The sequence below is a fragment of the Panthera uncia genome, chromosome D4 (genome assembly GCF_023721935.1).
Source record: "Panthera uncia isolate 11264 chromosome D4, Puncia_PCG_1.0, whole genome shotgun sequence".
Lineage (NCBI taxonomy): Eukaryota > Metazoa > Chordata > Mammalia > Carnivora > Felidae > Panthera > Panthera uncia.
The window spans coordinates 65,221,952-65,243,951 of record NC_064807.1 but is presented as its reverse complement, the minus strand read 5'-3'; the positions used below and the strand labels follow the sequence as shown (position 1 = coordinate 65,243,951).

Here is a 22,000-nt window from a genome sequence, read left to right as displayed (position 1 = left end):
CCATGAGAAATGATTTGCCATTATCTAGCAGAGTTTAAGAATCACTTTCCCTGTAACTCAATAAATCTACTCTTAAGCAAATACAAGAGAAAACCTTGCTCATGTGCCAGTAAGTACATACAAGAACGTTCTTGACAACCCTGTAATGGGGGGGGGAAAAGACTGGAAACAAGTCTCTGTCGACAGAGGAACAGATGAATAAACTATGACAGTTAATTCTAGTATGCTATACAGTGAAAATTAATAAATTACAACCATATACAATAAGATCGGATCTCAGGAACAGAGGGTGACCAAAAACAGCAAGTCACTAAAAAATACACACATATGGGGGCACCTGGGTGGCTCAGTCGGTTAAGCACCCGTCTTCAGCTCAGGTCATGATCTCACAGTTCATGAGTTCAAGTCCCATGCGGAGCTCTCTGCTGTCAGCACAGAGCCTGCTTTGGATCCTCTGTACTCCTCTCTCTCTCTCTACACCTCACCTGTTTGTATGCTCTCTCTCTCTCTCTGTCAAAAATAAATATATTAAAAAAAATACAAACGTATAATTCCATATATAATACTTTCAAAAACTATAGTTTAGGGATATACACATATGCTAAAAGTACACAAAAAAGTAAAGGAATGATAAGCACAAAATTAAGGCTAATGGTTACCTCTGAGAAAGGAAGAAAGGAAACGGGATCAGGCAGGTGTTGGGGGGTTGCATACAAGGGACATTAAAACTAACAGCAAGGGTTTGGGGCAGATGGTGGCACCAGTGTCTACACAGATTTAGAACTCTTCAAAACCCAACACAAAAACGGGGCAACTAGAAGGCAAAACCAAAACCCCATCTTCAACACTTAAAATAAAACTATGTGACAAGGTATCCCTTCAAATACCAAAATGCAAATGGGCAGAGACAATTCACCAACACCCACAAGACCTATATTGTTTGGCAGAAAGAAGAATGCAGTAGGTGGCAACTAATGGACCCAAGAACAAAACAACTCTAAAATAGTTCATGACTATTCACTAGAAAGCACAACAGGCCCATTTGGAAACAACAACAGCTGAAACTGGGAGATATTCTGGCATTCTCCAATACCAGGTGACACAAAGGATCCATAGTAAGAAGGTCGGAAGGGGATGAAGCAATTTAGTCCCCGTGAACTTGCAAAACTGATCCACCCAAGCTTTCCCCCAGAATAAGCCCCATGTGAAGAAAACACTGGTGTGGAATCAAAACTGAGCAATACAGAGCAAAAGAAGAAAGAGAAGGTTCAGACCAAACTGGGGAAGGGGAAAAGACAGAAAATCTCAGAAAGCAGGTCCTTATCTTTTGAACACTATAAAAACAACAGAAGCAGGAGATCTATGAAGTCAGAAAATGTTTCCTGAATTCCACCTTATCCTAAAAGTTTAAGAAATCTAATTCGACATAAAATGCCCAATGGAAAAGTATCAAGGTCAAATCACACACAAGTTTATTATAAGAAAGAAAAGCAGAATAAATCCCTATAGACAATGAAAGCACTCAGGAAAATGTGTCCACCAAACAGATCAAAACTGTAACCCACTATTTCGAAACAAGCTAAAGACATGAAGAAAACTGATACAACACATAAAAGAAAAACATCAGATTTAGAAAAAGTGAGAACTGAAGATATAATCCTTCGGAAAAAAAAAATTTTTAAAGGAAAAGAAGGGGCGCCTGGGTGGTTCAGTCAGGCGTCCAACTTTGGCTCAGGGTCATGATCTCATAGTTTGCGAGTTTGAACCCCGTGTTGGGCTCTGTGCTAACAGCTCAGAGCCTGGAGCCTGCTTCAGATTCTGTGTGTGTGTCTCTCTCTGCCCCTCCCCTGCTCACACTCTGTCTCTCTCCCTCTCAAAAATAAATAAACATTAAAAAAAATTTTTTTTAAGGAAAAGAAATCACCTCATTAATGAAAACCAAACCAGAATGAAAACAAAGAGAAATAAATATAACACTACCTTCAAAGAAATAGAAAGGGAAAGGGAAAAACATTTTAAATTTAAAAAAAGATTTAAAAAGTCCACTGATTTAGAAAGACAAAGAGTCATATACCAATCATCGGAGTTCCTGAAGAAGAGTACAAATACTAAAACAAGTTTGCCAATTAAAAAAAATGTGTACTTACTATAAAGAACATACCACACACCTAAAAATACTGACTCAGAATGACCCACACCAAGACTTATTTTATTTAAATTATTAGGCTTTAATGGAAAAAAATCTTTTGGGCATCTAGAAAAAAAGAGTATATGACTTATAAGGGAAAGAAAATTAAATGATCATCAGACTTTATCACATCAATGCTTTATGACACAAGAAAATAGAGTAACACTTTAAAATCCTCAAAGATACATAGTATGATCCAATTATTTTATATCCAGTAATACCTACTTTCAAGTACAAAAGAGACAGACACCAACATACGAAATTCAGTGATGAATCTCCTAGAGAATCAACTTCAAACAACCAAAATTACTAGAGAGACACAGACATAAGGACTGGTAAAAAGCATTAAACATACAATTAGCTGTAAAACTAAGACGGAATGAAGAGTAAGAAGGGAAGAGTAATAGCATGTAGTAATTATAACTATGACAATATAGAATAGTACATCTATTTTAAAAATGGGAATAGAGAAGTATATATGCAAAAATATATATATTTTCAGTAATCACATCACTGGTAGTATTAGTACCGTTACACCAAAGTTATTGTGTATTATGTGTATAATACAGAGTAAAATCAATGAGTAACATTGGAGTATTCTAATTCTATTATGTCTTGTGCCCTCAAGAAAAAAATTCTTAGTGTGGAAGAAAGGAGATATATATGTAACAGAGAAAAGTTTAATAAAGGCTCTTGAATTTAAATTAGAAATATCAATATTAACTCGAGTAATTTTATCCTTCTTTTTCTTAGCTCTGTCCACTGAGAAAGCTTAGAAACAGTAATCAATCCAATAACAATGGCTATTTCTACCTCAAACTGTGGTCTTGAAATGCCATTTCTCACTAAGAGACACTAGAGCTCCTTAGAGAAATAAGTGATTCCAAAAGAAAAGTAGAAGATCAATCAACCTAATATTAAGTAGCAAGGAGCTAATCAGTCTGATGAGCCAATGTGAAGAAGCTCCCACCAGCCAAAGATGAAATAATCTAAGCCTCAATAATGACAACTACAATTTATTGAAACCTATGAAATATGCTCAAATCCATGAGTTCATAATTACCCAAAAAACAAAAAGCAAAAAAAACTAGTTACCTTCGGAGGATGACAGGGGACAAATTATCATGAAAACTGACAGATAAAGAATCAAGGATTTATCATGAATACTACAACTGAGTAACTAAATAATAGATTAGTGGGAAATATCTATTTATAATACTATTCCATCTAATACACAAGAGGACAGAATTAGACTATTACCATTCTGCATTTCCCAATTACTTAAAATAGTCATTAAGTGTAAGAGGTCTAATGTCAACAAAAGAGAAAGCAAATCAAGTATTTTGGGCCTCTTATGATCTTGCCAAAGAGATCTAACCTAAATCAGATTTGTATTCTGGATCAATCTACCAATTTTCAGGAAACACAGAGAACACAAGAATATAATGATCTGTACCATCAGTATGCAATCAGCACATTCCAGACTTTAGAAAACTCTGCATGCCAAATGGCATGGTTCTTCAAGAAATAAATTATAAGGGAAAAAAAAGGAATGGAGAGGGAACCTATAAAACAAAAATGACTTAAGAGACATCAAATATTTTAATAGGCAAGACTAAATTATAGTGTCTATGGATGAAGATTTGGATGACAAAATTATAAAAATATACAAGGAAGTGATTATCATAAAAGTCAGGACAATGGTGTTCTATTGTAATGGTTATATAAGGTGGGAAAATCATTGTGATTAGAACATGGGACACACATAAGAGACTTCTAGAATGGACAGATAGCAAAGCCTTATTTCTTGACTTGGCTAGTGGTTTCAAGGTTATACTTTATAATAATTCATTAGGCCAAATATTTGTTTCTTGTGGTGTTGAAGTCAAACCCTGCCATTCACCAATTCTCTAAGCCTCAACTTCTTCCAATATAAAATTGGGATAATAAAAGATTCGAGGTTGGGGCGCCTGGGTGGCTCAGTCGGTTGAGCGTCCGACTTCAGCTCGGGTCACGATCTCACAGTCTGTGAGTTCGAGCCCCGCGTCGGGCTCTGGGCTGATGGCTCAGAGCCTGGAGTCTGCTTCCGATTCTGTGTCTCCCTCTCTCTCTGCCCCTCCCCCGTTCATGCTCTGTCTCTCTCTGTCTCAAAAATAAATAAATGTTAAAAAAAAAAAAAATTTAAAACAAAAAAGATTCGAGGTTAACAAATAATTAAATATTATTCTATTAATTCACTATATAAAAATGCATTTCTTACTTTCCATTTCTAACACACCTTTTCATTTAATCCAAGAAAGCATACATTTATAGGCAAGTAATTTTTTTAAAGGTTTATATTTTTTTATTTTTTTAATTTTTTAAATGTTTTATTTATTTTTGAGAGAAATGGAGAGAGAGCAGGGGAGGGGCAGAGACAGGGAGACACAGAATCTGAAGCAGGCTCCAAGCTCCAAGCTGTCAGCACAGAGCTGGGACGAGGGACTTGAACTCACAAACCGTGAGATCATGACCTGAGCCAAACTCAGATACTTAACCAACTGAGCCACCCAGGTGCCCATGGGACATATATATATTTTTAATGATGGAATATTAAAGGAAAAGCATCTAAAAGGGGGGGGGGGAGCTTCGCAGCATAAAGACCGAAGCCAGATGGCCCATGGAGAGAGAAGGATTTCAAGACTCGTGACTTCAAAATCTGTTGCCAGGTTAGCGGTTACTCCCTGCAAGAGCTATCAGAAGGTGTAAATCCAGGAGTGGCGAGCCCGGCATCACCGGGATCAATACTCTCCTACAACTGTAATCAGACTCCCCACAAATGTCAAGGTTTATTTATTTTTGAGACAGCACGAGCAGGGGAGGAGCAGAAACAGACACAGACAGACTCAAAAGCAGGCTCCAGGCTCTGAGCTGTCAACACAGAGTCCGATGTGGGGCTTGAACTCACAAACTGTGAGATCATGACCTGAGCTGAAGTTGGACGCTCAACCAACTGAGCCACCCAGGCACCCCAGACAAGTAAGTTTATTTCATTTAAGGGATCAAAAAATCAAGATCTGTACTTCCTTGCTACTCAATTACAGAAATGCCTTATAATATAACAATACACAGCAGTCCATTTCTTTAGCAATATATTTACTGAACCAAGAAAAGTAATTATCATATAGTTTACAAAACAAAGTCTCTGCTCTGAGAAGCTATTATTTTAGTGGAATGAGACAGACCAACATAAAAAGAAATAAACAGATAATATGTCAGATAATAATTAGTCTAAGGAGAAAAATAAAGAAGGATGATGTGGTTTAGTTAGTTAAGCATCTGACTTCTGCTCAGGTCATAACCTCATAGTTCATGGATTCAAGCCTTACATTGGGCTCTGCACTGTGAGTGCAGAGTGTGCTTGGGATTCTCTCTCCCCCTCAGAATAAATAATTTAGGAAGGAAGGAAGGAAGGAAGGAAGGAAGGAAGGAAGGTAGGAGGATGTGATAGTCAAGACAGAGGAGGTGTTATTTCAGTCAGGGAAGCCTCTCTGAAAAAGAAAATATGAGCCTTCCAGGGAAATAGCATTACAAAGAGAAGACTGCAAGCACAAAGGCACTGAGGTAGAAAAACACCTTGTGTTCAAGAAATGGCATAACCAATGTGGCTAGAACAGACTCAACAGGAGTACTATGGAAAGATTACATCAGAAAGAATGAAAGAGAAGATTATAGAGTTTTACAGGCCATGGTAGTTTTAGATTTTGTTCTTTTTTTTTTTCTTTGGCAGAGAGAAAGGGAGTGTGTGCAAGCAGGGAAAAGGGGCAGAGGGAGAGGGAAAGGGAGGGAAAAGGAGAGAAAAAGAGAGAAAGAGAGAGAATTTTAAGCAGACTCCATGCTTAGTGTAGTGCTTAACACAGGGCTCCATCCCATGACCCTGGGATCATGACCTGAGCCAAAATCAAAAGTGGAACGCTCAACAAACTGAGCCACCCAGGTCCCCCAGATTTTGTTCTTAATCGGATAAGAAACTACTGAGCATAAGAGTAATATGTTCTAACTTATTTTTAAATAATCATTTTGTCCATGCAAGAAAGAATGGTGGTTAGTACACAGGAGCAGAAGTGGAAGTGACAGTAAGAGTCAGATTCTGGATATCCTACTTCTTATATAGCTTTAACATCTTCACACATTAAAAAATTGTAAAAATTGTAATAAATGCTATGCCGATATCTTTTTAAAATATTGTTATAGAAATAAAAGTCCTTGAGAAAGCCTTTTAAAACATACAGCATTATATCCTCTAGGTCCATCCATGTTGTTGTAAATGACAATATCTCATTCTTTTTTACAGCTAATATTCCACTATATATATATGGCATATCTTCTTTATCCACCCATCTATGGATGGACACTTCAGTTGCTTCCACAACTTGGCTATTATAAATAATGCTGCAATAAACATAAAAATGGATGTATCTTTTTGTTTTCTTTGGGTAAATATACCTGATAGTGGAAATGATAGATCATATGGTAATTCTATTTTTAATTTTTTGAAGAACCTCCATACTGTTTTCCAGAGTGGCTGCACCAATTTGCATTCCTACCAAAAGTGCATGAGGGTTCCTTTTTCTTCACATCCTTGCCAGCACTTGTTTCTTGTGTTTTTCATTTTAGACATTCTGACAGCACGAAGTGATATCTCATTATAGTTTTGATTTGCATTTCCCTGATAATTAGTGATGTTAAACATGGACCTAGATGGTATAAAGCTAAATAAATAAGTCAGCCAAAGAAAGACAAATACCTCACGGTTTCACTTATATGTAGAATTTAAGAAACAAAACAAAGGGGAAAAAAAAAGAGAGATAAACAGGGTACCTGGGTGGCTCAGTCCGTTAAGCATCTGACTTCAGTTCAGGTCATGATCTCACAATTTGTGAGTTTGAGTCCCACATCAGGTGAGCTTGAGCCCCGCTTCAGGTGAGTACAAGCCCTACTTTGGGTGAGCCCCACTTCTTTCTTTCCCTCTCTCTCTGTCCCTCGCTCACTTGCACTCTCTCTCTCTCTCTCTCAAAAAAAAAAAAAAAAAAAGAACAAAATTTAAACAAATTAAAGAGTGTTTAGAACAAAAACACTCTTTAATACAGAGAACAAACTGCTGATTGCCAAATGGCAGGTGGGTAGGGAGATGGGTGAAATAGGTGAATGGGATTAAGAGTACACTTATCTTAATGAGCAATGAGTAATGTATAGAATTGTTGAAACATTATATTGTGCCCCTAAAATTAATATAACACTGTATGTTCACCGTACTTCAATTTAAAAAAAAAAACAAAACAAAACAAAAAACCCATAGAAGTGAAAAGACTATACTTTAAGAGATGGTTAAACAAAATCTCTGAGATAGGGGCACCTGGCTGGCTCAGTTGGTAAAGCATGCAACTCCTGATGTCAGGGTCATGAGTTCAAGCCCCATGTTGGTGGTAGAGTTTACTTAAAAAAAAAACAACAAAAAAAACCCCCAAATCTATGAGAACCAGTGGCTGTTAAATGTCAAGCCTCTAAAATCAAATTTCCTGGTTTTGATCCTAGCTCAATCACTTACTAAGTATGTAAATTTTAGCAAAGTTTCTCTATGCCCTAGTTTTCTCACTTGTCAAATGCAAAAAATAATGGCTACCTTATAGGACCCTTATGATTAAATATGAATATAAAGAATTTAGCTGATATATAGTGAACATCAGTAAATATTAGCTATCACATTTATCATTCTACTCCTACTTGTTTCCACTGCCACAGGTTCCCATTATTACTTCTTCTCATTGCTACTACTGTTTTATTTTTTAATTTTTTTAATGTTTATTTTTGAGAGAGAGAGAACGCACATGAAGGGGAGAGGCAGAGAGAGAGGGAGACACAATCTGAAGTAGGCTCCAGGCTCTTGAGCGGTCAGCACAGAGCCCGATGCAAGGCTTGAACCCACCAACTGTCACATCATGACCTGAGTCAAAAGCAGATGCTTAAAGACTGAGTCACCCAGGCACCTCACTACTATTTATAATGTTCCCTTTTATCACTGATTACATATTCATTTGAAATTTATCAAAATAAAAGTGAACTTTTAAGTGTTCCTAATATTATATATTTGATATGGCTTTTAGTTAAAAGTATAGTTTTCGCTTCAGATATAGCAAAGCACTCTGATTTGTATTATACTTCTTTTTAGCTTGATGAATCAATCTTAAGGATAACTGAATTTGGATTTGCAAGAATCCAAAGCAAATCCTGCTAACATTTTTTTCTTCAGAACTAAATTAAAAACAAAGTTAGTGTTAAATCTCTTAAGACTCTGAAAAATTCAATAGGAATAAGACAAGAACAATGATATATATGAATCATAATCACTTGGAACTTCTTGCGTAGTTGGTCACATTCTTGATTTTATCCTATTGTACATCTATGTGTTTGAGTTAGTTAGATAAACTGTTTGGGGCCAAATATTTGATGCCCTTTCATATCTGAAAAGCTTCCCCTAAAGATACATAAGACAATGGTAACAATACTTGCCTCTGGGAGAGGATAAAAGAGAAGGGTGAGAAAGAGACAAACTTTGTACTTAAAACCACTGGCTTTTTTGGGTTCCTTCCTTTGTACATGCATTAACTTTTCAAGAACATAAAATATTTTTTAAAGAAAAAAATTTCACTTACTAATAATTTACAGAACAAATTTTACAATGTCTCATAGTTGACCATAATGGCAGCTTACCAGATCGAAGATGCCAGTAATATATTAGTGTTGTTTGCAAGAAACCTCAACGGAGGCTCCGCAAGCAATACACAGGATAAAATTCCTCCACCAAAGCAATGGAGCATAGCAGTGAACCAGCTTGAAAGAGGATTCTTCCGTGCCACTGCCACAGCTCCTGAAATGGTAAAGTAAAAATGTGGTCTGAGATAGTTGTATATTAAACAAACCCTGAGGTACCGGTGTCACTAAAGAAATAAACTTCTTAATTTCATAACTTTCAAAAACTTACTATTACTCATGGGTATGACAATCACGATCATCATAAACTCTAAGCATTTTGTTATGACAGAGGTAATCTGAAGCACCTTTAAAATACTCTGTCCAGCTCCTACTACCAGTTTCCTAATCACACATTATTATAAACAATCTCCCTATCTACTCTTTCCTTTCATTCCCAGCCCTACTGTAGGTACATCCAGTTCTATATCAAAGCAATATATTAAGAAAAATTTATCATCTTAAGCACTTTAGCAAATAAAAGCTGAAATAAATAATCTAAGCTTTTAACATGACTGGCTAGAAACAGAATAAAATAAACCTAGAGGTGAAAGGCTGATGAGGAACAGGTATACACATCATCTTAAAATGTCTCCTAACAAATAACGTATTAATTACAGAAGGAAATAACTTTAGAGTGGAGAAACCTTGCAGACATCACTGTAACAAACAGTATAAGGTGACTCCCAAGATGATGCACTAAGAACACATCTTTGCTTCTACAGTATTTCTACAAAAATACATAACCCAGTCACGATCTCGCGGTCCGTGAGTTCGAGCCCCGCGTCAGGCTCTGGGCTGATGGCTCGGAGCCTGGAGCCTGTTTCCGATTCTGTGTCTCCCTCTCTCTCTCTGCCCCTCCCCCGTTCATGCTCTGTCTCTCTGTCCCAAAAATAAATAAAAAACGTTGAAAAAAAAAATTAAAAAAAAAAAATACATAACCTGAACTAATCCAATTAGACACACACAAATTGAGGGCTCTTCTGGAAAAAATAAAGAAAAATTAAAAAACCCAAAAAACTGGCCTATATTTTAGCAATGTTGAAGTCAAGAAATACCAAAAATAAGGCTGATGAAATGCTCCAGATTAAATAACATTAAAAAGACAACAACTAAATGCATGTGTATTCTAGATCACATCCTGGAATGGGAAAGAATATTTATAAATGAACTTTGGGATAACTAATGAAATCTAAATATGGGCTGGGGCTTACATAAATAATAGTGTCATAGCACTGTTAAACTTTCTGAAAGGTTTTTTTTAATGTTTATTTATTTTTGGGAGAGAGAGAGAAAGAGAAAGAGGGAGAGAGAGACAGGAGGGGCAGATAGAGAGAGGGAGACATAGTATCTGTAGCAGACTCCAGGCTTTGAGCTGTCAGCACAGAGTCCAACATGGGGCTCAAACCAATGAACAGTGAGATCATGACCTGAGCCGCAGTCGATGCTTAACCGACTGAGCCACCCAGGTGATCCAGCACTGTTAAACTTTCTGACTTTCATAACTAAACTGTGGTTTTTTAATATTAACACACTTAAGTAATTTGAAGTAACTGGGCAAGTGCTTCCAATTTACATTCAAGTGGTTTTGAGAAAATAATACATATAAATAAAAACATTCAGAGAGAGAGATGCTAAAGTACAAACTTCTAGTTGTAAGATGAATAAGTTCTAGGGATCTAATGTATACCACAGCAACTATAGTTAATACTGCATTGTACACTTGAAACTTGTTAAGACAGTAGACCTTAAGTCACAACTAAAAAAAAAAAAGTTTTTTAAGTTATTTAAATATTGTGAGATGATGGATGTACTAATTAACTTGACTGTGAAAATCATTTAACAATTCATATGCATATCAAACCATAAAATTGTACACTTTAAATATATACAGTTTTGTCAACTGTACCTCAATAAAGCTGGCAAAAATTAAATAAATGGGGCAAAATGTAAGTGGTTGGTGAATCTGGGTAAAGTGCTTTACATGCACTTATATGACAAAAAGAAAATCATATGTATATAAACAATACGTACAGTAAAAAATAATTTACGGGGGGAAACAGAAAACCATATATTTCTATTAGTACATACACATGCAACTAATACATAAAATAAGGTCTGCAAGAACATATAACCAAACTACTCAGTTGTTATCTCTTAGGAAAAGGCCCATTTATGCAAAAACAAACAACAAAAACAAAACTACACAAATGTATATGTTGAGTTCAGTAGGGTAACATCATCATACTTGAATTAACATGGAAATCACCCATATGTGCTCAGGAAAAATAAAAGGAGGAAATAAAAGTCAATTAGTGCAACCCAACATTCCACATAACAAAATGTGCCCAGGAGTGCAAATGAGTTGGCAGATGGGCATTTTCTGTGCTGTACACATCCTGTCAAGTGAAGTGATGCCAAGGTTTTATGATATGCAACTGGTGATAACTCAAGAAATGGTGACCTGTTCCAATCTGGAAGAAAAATCAGTTATGAGAAATGTACTAAAAGGCAGGACATCAATCTTCAGTGTAGCAATTTCCTCTAAACCTAAGAATTTTCAAGAATTATTTTAATGCATGATCATGCTATCTTTACAGCCAAACCCCGTGTCAGATGTAATACTACTATGTCTCTAATATGTATATATAATCTTCCTGGATATGTGTATCAGCACTAGTGCCCTACACAGTGGTAAGCGATTATAACACTGGTCAGTCAGCCTAATAAATGAGTATAATCTTATCATTTGGTCAGTGGTCACTAGCTTCCATACTGCATCATCTTCACATTAAAAAGCAATATAGACTGCTTAAGAGTTTGGACTCTAGAGTGTAATTGCTCAGGTATAAATCCTGGCACCAGCACTTAATCTTTGTGTGAACTCAACAAGTTGTTTTCCTACATCTTGAAAAAAAATACACACACACACACACAAGAAAGAGGAAAAGAAATAAAGTAATCTACATCACAGGGTTGCTGTAAGGATCCACTAAGGATCAACTGCAAGTGAGTACTTTTAAATCACTTAGAACGGGGGTCTGGCACATAGTAAGCAATAAGTATTAGCTTATCGCTATTACCACATAAGTAAAAATAAAAGCCAAATTACCCTTTCCTTTCTACTTTTCCCATTCCATCATATTACTATCTTGAGAGGTGACAACTTCCAGACTTCTTTTCTTCCTATGCTAATTTACACATACACACCACTTTCCCCCTTACTCTTAACTCTCTCCCAACCCTAGTGTGTGTGTGTGTGTGTGTGTGTGTGTGTGTGTGTTGTGTGTGTGTGTGTGTCCCTATTTCTCTCACAGGCATACCCTGTGAGCTCTAGCAACACATTCTGGAAATGGGAGTTCTAACTGCAAGAAAGCTGTAACAAAGCTAAACAAGGCCATCATAGCACAGTCACCACGAAGATCACATTCCAAGGTAATTAATTACTTCTGATAAACATACAATAAGGAATACTCACTGCTATCTGTCCTCTGTTTTCCTTATATTATTCTAATGAAGATTTAGCATTACCTACATCCATCTGATACCACTCACTGGCTTAGCCAAATTCAAATATATTCAGGTTTTCCTTTGACCATTGCAACAATCCGAATCAAATGTACTAAATGCTTTCACACAAATGATTCATTCATGTAATATTCATTTCTGATTAAGTCTGTCAAAATAACTTTCCTGTTTCCTCAACTGTCACATTTTATTCTTTCCTCTTAAGACATATCACATGCTAGATTGTTTATGTTAGCTCCATTATAAAGTTCTTACCTGTTAAAATTCTAAGAGACTTTAGTGCAGAGTAGGTACCCTATAAATGTTTATTGTATGACAGAAAAATGTATGTGAAACATTTCAAGAGTTCAAGTATTATGATTTTACTACCATTAATTTCCCTTTGTATTGTCACAAGTAAAAGAAGCAGCTGAAACACCAGTTTTGACCAGTTTCATGACCTCTTTGTAGGAACACTAAACCCTCTTGGCTTAAGTTTCACCTTTCATTAAATGAGAATAATTCATAACTTATAAGGATTTAAAATAAGAAAATATAGATCAAAACACATATTTACTACCTAGTACATTGGCAGACACTTGCTGATTTATCTGCTGAATGGACTGATCACTACCAGCAGAGAAAGTAAGCAAAATGCAGCCTTTGGGCTGCTTTTATTCTCTGAGCCCAAGATATAATTTTTTGAGTTCTTATTGAAAGGCTGAAAAGAAAATGACATACCACAGCCCTTAAAAAAGTACTTATATCCTTAAGAGACTTAAATCAGGAAAACTAAGATTTCATTAGAGCAAAACAGAAAGGAGAAGAACAGAATTGAAGGGTCTCCCTCAGATCAGTCTTTTTTGCCTAATTTTCAAAATTATGTCAATTAGAAAAATTTCTCTCATTCAAATAGCCCTTTCTTTAATTTTTTTAAATGTTTATTTATTTTTGACAGAGAGAGAGAGAGAGAGAGAGAGAGAGAGCAAGTGAGCATGAATGGGGGAGGGACAGAGAGAGAGGGAGATACTGAATCCGAAACAGGCTCCAGGCTCTGAGCTGTCAGCAGAGCCCAACAAGGGACTTGAACTCACAGACAGCGAGATCATGACCTGAGCCAAAGACGGACATTCAACCAACTGAGCCACCCAGGCACCTCTCAAATAGCCGTTTCTATAAAGTTCTCTTGCGTACACACACTATGGACACACATTTTAAGTATGAGACAATCTTACAACAAATTTCTTTTTTTTTTTAATTTTTAAATGTTTTTATTTTTGAGAAGGAAAGACAGAGCATGAACAGGGGAGGAACAGAGAGAGAGAGACACAGAATCTGAAGCAGGCTCCAGGCTCTGAGCTGTCAGCACAGAGCCCAATGTGGGGCTCAAATCCACCAGCCATGAGATCTTGACCTGAGCCAAAGTCGGATGCTTAACCGACTGAGCCGCCCAGGCGCCCCTCTTATGACAAATTTCTTTAGGTGTTATGTTCCTTTGTATATGTTATTTCAGTACCAGAATTAGTTTATTGTAAAGTTAAACTGTGAAAATACAGAAGTTAACCAGAAACAGCTTGTGTATCTTTAGAACATAGAAGTAATTTTCAGTAGGAGAAAAATAATAGGATATCTTTAATTTCTTCTCAGTTAAAAAAAATTTTTAATGTTTATTATTGAGAGACAGAGAGACAGAACACAAGCATGAGAGGGGCAGAGAGAAGAGGAGACATAGAATCTGAAGCAGGTTCCAGGCTCTGAGCTGTCAGCACAGAGCCCGATGCAGGGCTCAAACCCACAAACAGGGAGATTCTGACCTGAGCCGAAGTTGGACACCAAATGACCGAGCCACCCAGGTGCCCCCGTTTCTTCTCAGTTTTAAAACAAAGATGTATTCTTTTAGTTAAGAAACAAGCTGTGTTAACTAGGATATGTTATTTTATTTTTAACATGTTGACACTGAAAGGACAAAAACATTTTCTGTCCTACCTTAAGATGTTTGTGATATGCTATCAATAGAATTATTTTCCCCAAAACTTAGCAAAATTTGTCACATTGAGACCTGACTCTAATTCGAAGTATATCAGTTTTGAAGCACTCATAATCACTTACGGGCTTTAAAATCAAAATACTTTTCATCATGAAATGAAAGCTAGAAAATAAAGGCGCCTGGGTAGCTCAGTCGGTTGAGTGCCCAAATTCAGCTCAGGTCATGATCTCGCGGTCTGTGAGTTTGAGCCCTGCGTAGGGCTCTGTGCTGACAGCTTGGAGCCTGGAGCCTACTTCTGATTCTGTGTCTCCCTCTCTCTCTGCCCCTCCCCTCTTGTGCTCTATCAAAAATAAATAAACATTAAAAAAATTTTTTTAAAAAAGCTAGAAAATAAAGTCATGTTCTACTTTCAGTTTTGGATCAAGTTTGGATCATAGTGGGCCAAGTAAATCCACAGACTCACCTTGTAGTTCTTTAATGTATAACTATGACATAGCTGGCAACTGACACAATCCCCATATTAATCCTCTGATCCAGGAGTAAGGATCATTATGGTAGAAACATTCAAGTAGAAGCCCCTAGAGTTTCTTCCCTTCATCAAGGTATTAAAAAAAATTTTTTTTTAACATTTATTATTGAGAGACCGAGAGAGACATAGCATGAGCACAGGAGGGGCAGAGAGGAGGAGACACAGAATCTGAAGCAGGCTCCAGGCTCTGAGCTGTCAGCACAGAGCCCAACTCGGGGCTCGAACTCATGGACTGCAAGATCATGACCTGAGTGGAAGTCAGACGCTTAACCAACTGAGCCACCCAGGTAGCCCATATATTTTATTTTTTATTTTTTATTTTTAACACTTATTTATTTTTGAGACAGAGAGAGACAGAGCATGAACACGGGAGGGGCAGAGAGACAGGGAGACACAGAATCTGAAACAGGCTCCAGGCTCTGAGCTGTCAGCACAGAGCCCGACACGGGGCTCGAACCCACAGACCATGAGATCATGACCTGAGCCGAAGTCGGCCGCTTAACCGACTAAGCCACCCAGGCGCCCCTACATATTTTTAAAAAGCAGTTCTACAGAGGGGCGCCTGGGTGGCTCAGTCAGTTAACAGTCCCAACTCTTGGTTTCTGCTCAGGTCATGATCTCATGGTTATGAGTTCAAGCCCCACATCGGGCTCCACAGAGTCAGTGGGATTCTCTCTCACTCTCTCTCTTTCTCTGCCCCTCCCCTGCTTCTGCTCTCTCTCTCTCAAAATAAAAAAATAAACTTAAAAAAAAAGGCAATACCACAAACATGGTTGCCATAATCAAAATCATCAAAGATGAAAACGTGGTGACAGCTATCACATCCCATTTAACTTGTCTATTTGGTCTATACATAAGCAGATGGATCTTGGAGAATGACTGTGGATTATCATAAATGTAGACAGGTAGTGACTCCAGTTGCAACTGGTATTCAAGATGCAGTATTTTTACTGGTACAAATCAACATAATCCCTATAACCTGGTAAGCAAGTCCTTTTTCTCCATATTAATTTGCAAAGAATCCCAGAAACATTTTGCTTTTATCTGGCTAGGTAAACAGTATATTATCACAGTCTTGCCTTAGGTCTATGTCAACTCTCCTGCTCTCCAACAAAGTCCAGAAATTTTGATCATATTGAGAATCCACGTAACATCACACTGGCCCACTATACTGATGACATTATACAGACTGGATCTATGGGCAGGAAATAGCCAATAGTTTAAATATCTTAATATAACATATGCAAAACAGAAGGTAGGAAGTTAAACTCCATTGCTAGGATTCTGTACCAGTCAGAGTCCAGTCAGGAAAGAGAAAATACACAGTTATTTTAACAGAGAGAATTTACTATAAAGACATAATTATAAAATTGTTAACTAGATTGTTGAAAATGTAAAAAGTAAATACTATAGTATCACAGAGGTATCAACTAGAAAAAGTAGTTTACTGCTGCTGGGGAAACAAAGGATTAAAATTATTAAAACATAGAAGCTTGAACAAAGATCTCTTTAGAGCTAAAACTGAGACTCCTAACAATGGAACACCGCTCAGCTGGTGTTCTAGTCTAGCCTACTCACTGCACAGATAAAATACTGGGTTTTAAGTTCTTATCCCAAGCTACTGACAAGAGTTTTAACACTGGTCTCCTGATTTTATGAGCTCTTTCTACCACACCACACTCTGGCCTATAATTTATGTCAGGTCAATCAAATATTCTTTCACTTAAAAATTATTAAAAATATTTAAGTAAGACTCTCTAAACTAATAGAAGTAAATTATAAACTGTCATTTCTGAAACATGCTTTTTCCATCCCACACTGGGCAGAACATATTTTGGCTTTGTAAAGCATAACATAACAAAAAGGGCTTTTGGAGTATCATGAATGTTCTATTTTTATCTGGATGCTGATTAAATAGATGTGTTCATTTTGGAAATTCATTGAGCTGTACATTTATGATTTTTGTACTTTTCTGTATGTTTTTATGTGTGGATTCATAAAGATAGCAAAACAATGTTGCCACCTTTACAGAATCCTTAGAACTGACAAATTCTTGATACATGAATACTTTCATCTCCCACAAATTAGAAGAAGGAACACTAATAAGCTTTATTCCTGGATTTAATTCCTGAAAGCAAAGGAAAACCTCATTGGTGATAAGGAAATGACAGAAATCATGGGAGAAAATAACCATGTCAAATGAAAGCTTATTAAGAAATTGCTAAATATTGAGAAACCAGAAACATTAAATGGACCTGCAAAAAGAGAGCACAGAATATTTGAGAACTTTGGAGTTAGCTGAAGAACTAGCTCCGTAATTTATTAACCTATGTGACTTAAATAAAGTTATTTTATTCCTGTAAGTGTATTCCTCATCTGTAAAATAAGTTCAATAATACCTACCTTAAAAGGATGTTTGAGGATTACAATCAAGATACTAAAATGCTTTTGCATGTATCTGAAATGAATATTATGATCGTATAGGAAGGTAGTGCAACCTTATGTGACACTACAAAAAAAAAAAAGACGACGATGACAACAGCACAGCTGAGTTCCTTTAGGGCTACAAGAGCATCTTTCATCTTGGTATCCTCAACATCTAAAATACTGCCTGATATGCAGTGGAGTTTCAGTGAATATTTACTTAATTGAACTCCCTGTGATTTGAGAGAGATGAGCAAAACAGCAGTAGGAGAATTAAGAGTAAAATAACAGATTTTGTGTGTAAAAATCAAGTACAAATAATTGTAGATTAAATTTTCACGAAGTCTTACAGAAAAGAGTAACTGGGTATGAATGTACGATTGAAGAAATGTGTTTATTTTAATGAAGATTTAAATAAGAAAAGAGACCGAGAAGGCAGATTAAAAATGTAAGAGAAGAAGGGCACCTGGGTGGCTCAGTTGGTTGAGTGTCCAACTTCGGCTCAGGTCATGATCTCAAGGCTTGTGAGTTCGTGCTCTGCCTCAGGGTCTGTGATGACAGCTCAGAGCCTGAAGCCTGCTTTGGATTCTGGATCTCCCATTCTCTCTGTCTCTCCCCCACTCACACTCTGTCTCTCTCAAAAATATATAAACGTTAAAAAAAATTTTTTTTTAATGTAAAATAAGAGAAATAAAACTTCTGCTAAATGGTTTCTGACTAAGAGCCCTCACAGTACTGTTTTCAAACTTCTAATAAAATACCCAGGAAAATGGAAAACAAAATCTATCCTACTAGCAAAAACTTAAAACTATAGATAATCAGATACCAGGGTTTAGGAAGAACTAAAATTTAATTATTTGACAAACGGAGGTATATTAAGAAATTTTAAAAATCCAATTTACTAAATACCCTGATGTCTTTGCTTGAAGCGCAAGTCACGTGGAAAAGGAGAGGAAAACCATCAACCTTCCTTGGGTTTGAAGGCCTACAACCTGAACCAAACAAAAAAGGGATGCTATCCTTATCCACACCACAGAAAGAAAAAGTTAATCCCCTTTACCCTCTTGTCTCCACTAGCATTTTAAAAGATCTAGGTAGAGACATAAAAGATGTAAATGGCAGGAAAGTGAGGAGTGAGGTATAAGCAGTGGTAGAGTACATCCCAAAAAGTCAAGAGTCTGCAGGAGTAACATGCTTGAGAAAATAAAGATAAGAAGAATCCTGGTACTACATACGTGAATTGCAGTTTTATTGTACCATAGGTCTGAGTTCTAGAGAATCAGGCAATAAGGGATAAAAAAAGTTTCCAATTAAGTAAAAATTTATATGAAGTATTGGCAAATCAAAATCCCTAATGAATTAAAATAATACCTCAAACAAGTACAGTTTATTCCAAGAATGTAAGGATGATTCATTTTTTTAAGTTTTTATTTTTATTTATTTATTTTTAGTAATCTCTACACCCAAATGGGGCTTGAACTCACAACCTGAGATCAAGTTGCACGCTCTTCTGAGTCAACCAGCCAGGCACCCCAATTCATCATTTAAAAAAATGTATTACAATTCAAATCAGAAAAACAATATGATCAGCTCAATAAGTGGAAATACAAATTGTCAATAAACTTGAGAAGCACAAACTCAGTAACCATGAGAGATGCAAATGAAAACTATTTTTCTGATCATCAGAATGACAACATATTTTAAAAAATGGTAATAGTGAATAATGCGGAAGATACAGGCAGTCTAACACACTTCTGGTAAATGCTTAAATAGAAACACTCCTTTGTATGAATTCTATCATTTTTACCTGTTTACAAGTACTGGTACTGGAATATAAAATATTTTGGGGGTGCCTGGGTGGTCCAACTCTTGATTTCAGCTCAGGTCATGGTCTCACCGGTTTGTGAGTTAGAGCCCTGTGTCGGGCTCTGTGCTGATAGTGTGGAGCCTGTTTGGGATACTCTCTCTCCCTCTCTCTGCCCCTCCCCTATTCGCTCTGTCTCTCTCTCAAAAATAAAAATAAACTTTGGAGCAGGTGAATGGCTGAGGGAGAGCTGACCACAAACAAGCAAGAAGGAATCTGGGGTGGGTGATGAAACTGTATCTTGACAATGGTGGTAGGTACATATCTGTGCTTATCCAAAATCATAGAATTTTATATTTAAAAGTATAAGTATAATATACGTGATTTAAACCTTTAAAAAGTCAGACTTGAGGGGCGCCTGGTTGGCTCAGTCAGTGAAGCGGCTGACTTTGGCTCAGGTCATGACCTCATGGTTTGTGGGTTCAAGCCCTGCAATGGGCTCTGTGCTGACACTTCAGAACCTGGAGCCTATTTCGGATTCTGTGTCTCCCTGTCTCTGCCCCTCCCCTGCTCGCACTGTCTCTCTCAAAAATAAATAAACACTAAAAAAAATTTTTAATGGGGTGTCTGGGTGGCTCAGTCAGTTAAGCATCCAACTTCAGCTCAAGTCATGATCTTACGGTTCGTGAGTTCGAGCCCCATGTCAGGCTCTGTGCTGACAGCTCAGAGCCTGAAGCCTGCTTCAGATTCTGTGTGTGTGTCTCTCTCTCTCTGCCCCTCCCCCCCACCCCCTCCCCACGCACGCGCATGCAGACACACACAACACACACTCTCTCTCTTTTAAAAATAAATTAAAAAAATTTTTAAGACTTGAAAAAAATTCTTCAAGACCTCAAAGAGCTTTTATTTATGTGAGTTACAGGATTGTTAACTGAGAAAATTCTACAGTACTTATGTACTCATTTTAAAAATAATAAATGTACATGTTAACATAAATTATGTACTCTTTATGAAAAATAACTGTTTTCCAAAGCAAAAAACATTTAGTGAGAAAAGTCACACTGTTTTATATGTTAGCAAATCCCTTTTAATGTCTGGCCTCAAATAGAAAACAGCTGGACTCTCATATCTGCTTCTGGATTCAATCTGCTAGAGTATCGCTGGTCATGTAGCCTCTGGAAAACCCCACTGTACACTTGTGAGAAAAATAGTATAACAAAGACAAAGAACATCTGCGTGTTGTTAGGAAAACGATTTTGATCTGGAAGTGTGAGGAACCCCAGGGTTCCTGGACCACACTTTGAGAAGGTGATTTAGCCTACACGAGAAAATTTCAACTCGTGGATGTGACATAATAATATAATTCTTTTCAAATCAAGGAAACCGTTTCTTATGCAGGCTATCTGTCCTGATTTAATGCAATATTCACCTTATCCAGGTCAAAACCTCTAACGAACAATGATTCTGACTGAGCTACAAACATCAATGCAAATGAGAAATATTTCTGAGACCAAACAGTTTTAAAAACCACACGCAGACAACAGTAGAAGGTACAGCATCACCTCAAGCCCTCACTCATTAACTCTACAGGACCAGGCAGCATGAGCAGGCAGAAAGGAGGAAAAGAAGATAAATGCCTGACCACAAAGAAAGAAGAGACCCATAAAACGAAAAGGCCGGCAGAATGGCTGCAAGAGTAAAGCAATACAGGAGCAAACATCTCCTGAATGTAAAATACAAGAAAGGAAATATTGCTCCTTGATCGTATATACTTCAAAAAAGACTCAAAATCCTGTATTAAGACAACACCCCCAGGCTACAGAGAGTGAAACTATGCGAAATGACTCTGGTACGAGGTCACTCACACGACGGAAAATGGGAATCCACTCTCTTCCAGCCATCACTTTGTCCGGCAAGATGACAGAGCGCTGCGTTAAGGGGAATACTGGTGTGCCTGCCCGAGGCTCTTTAAGTGTCGCTACAACTTTCGTGACTGCGGAACAGTCCATTAACTACTCATTATCCCAAGCGACCAAGTGCCACACGCTGTTTCAGGGAGCTCCGTCCCCAGGTGACTTTTAAATACCGTACTTTCCAAGGAGATGGCGGCACCGCCGAGAGACCGCACACATCCTGGGCGGACTCAAGTAGTGCCCGGGCTCCCAAATGCGGCAGCGGCTGCCCTGTCACCCGCCCCCGACGCGGCGTTGCGGACCCTACGTCGCGCCTCCTTTGACGAGTACCGGGGTCACCACCCTTCCCGGCCTCAGTTTCCCCATCTGCGCTCGAGGGGTCAGGAGGATCGGCTCTCGCCTCCACTCCAGCTCGGCTATAGGACTCTGGGACAGCGGCAGCTCGGCCGTTCAGCCGTCCTCTTCGCGAGAGGTGCCCTGAGGGGGCCGGTCTGCGACTCCCCGCACTCACCCGGCTGACGCTTCAGCGCCATCACAGACACCAGGTAGTGAGCGATGTCAAAAAAGGGGAACATAGACGTGCGAGAAAAGGCAAGGGTCAGCTCATCCCACGGAGAGTCCATGACGACGACGGACCCCGGCAGCCGAAGCAAACCTGGCTACCGGTTCCTGCCGGGCGCGGCGAGGGGTGGGGGGAGGGGGCCGCCGTAGACGCGCGCCCTCCCGCGCGACCAGGAGGAGCCTGCGCGTGCGCCCTGGGATCCGGCGCCGACGCGCTTTGGGGCGGAGCCGCGTGTCCTGGGAGCGAGCGGGCGGGCGGGCGGGGCGAGCGGGCGGGCGGGCGGGGCGAGCGGGCGGG

General features: G+C 38.2%; 1 protein-coding gene across 1 annotated transcript in view; it reads right to left on the bottom strand.

Annotated features, from left to right (window-relative positions):
• The window catches only part of TMEM38B (transmembrane protein 38B), a 53,351-nt gene extending 31,481 nt beyond the window's left edge, over positions 1-21,870 (bottom strand). Inside the window, exons 1-2 of the mRNA XM_049627417.1 lie at positions 21,653-21,870; positions 8,939-9,095 (exon numbers count right to left, since the gene is read on the bottom strand). Coding sequence (XP_049483374.1) covers positions 8,939-9,095; positions 21,653-21,764 — 269 coding nt within the window. The 5' untranslated portion in view covers positions 21,765-21,870. The remainder of the gene's footprint in view (positions 1-8,938; positions 9,096-21,652) is intronic.
• Between the last annotated feature and the right edge of the window lie 130 nt (positions 21,871-22,000).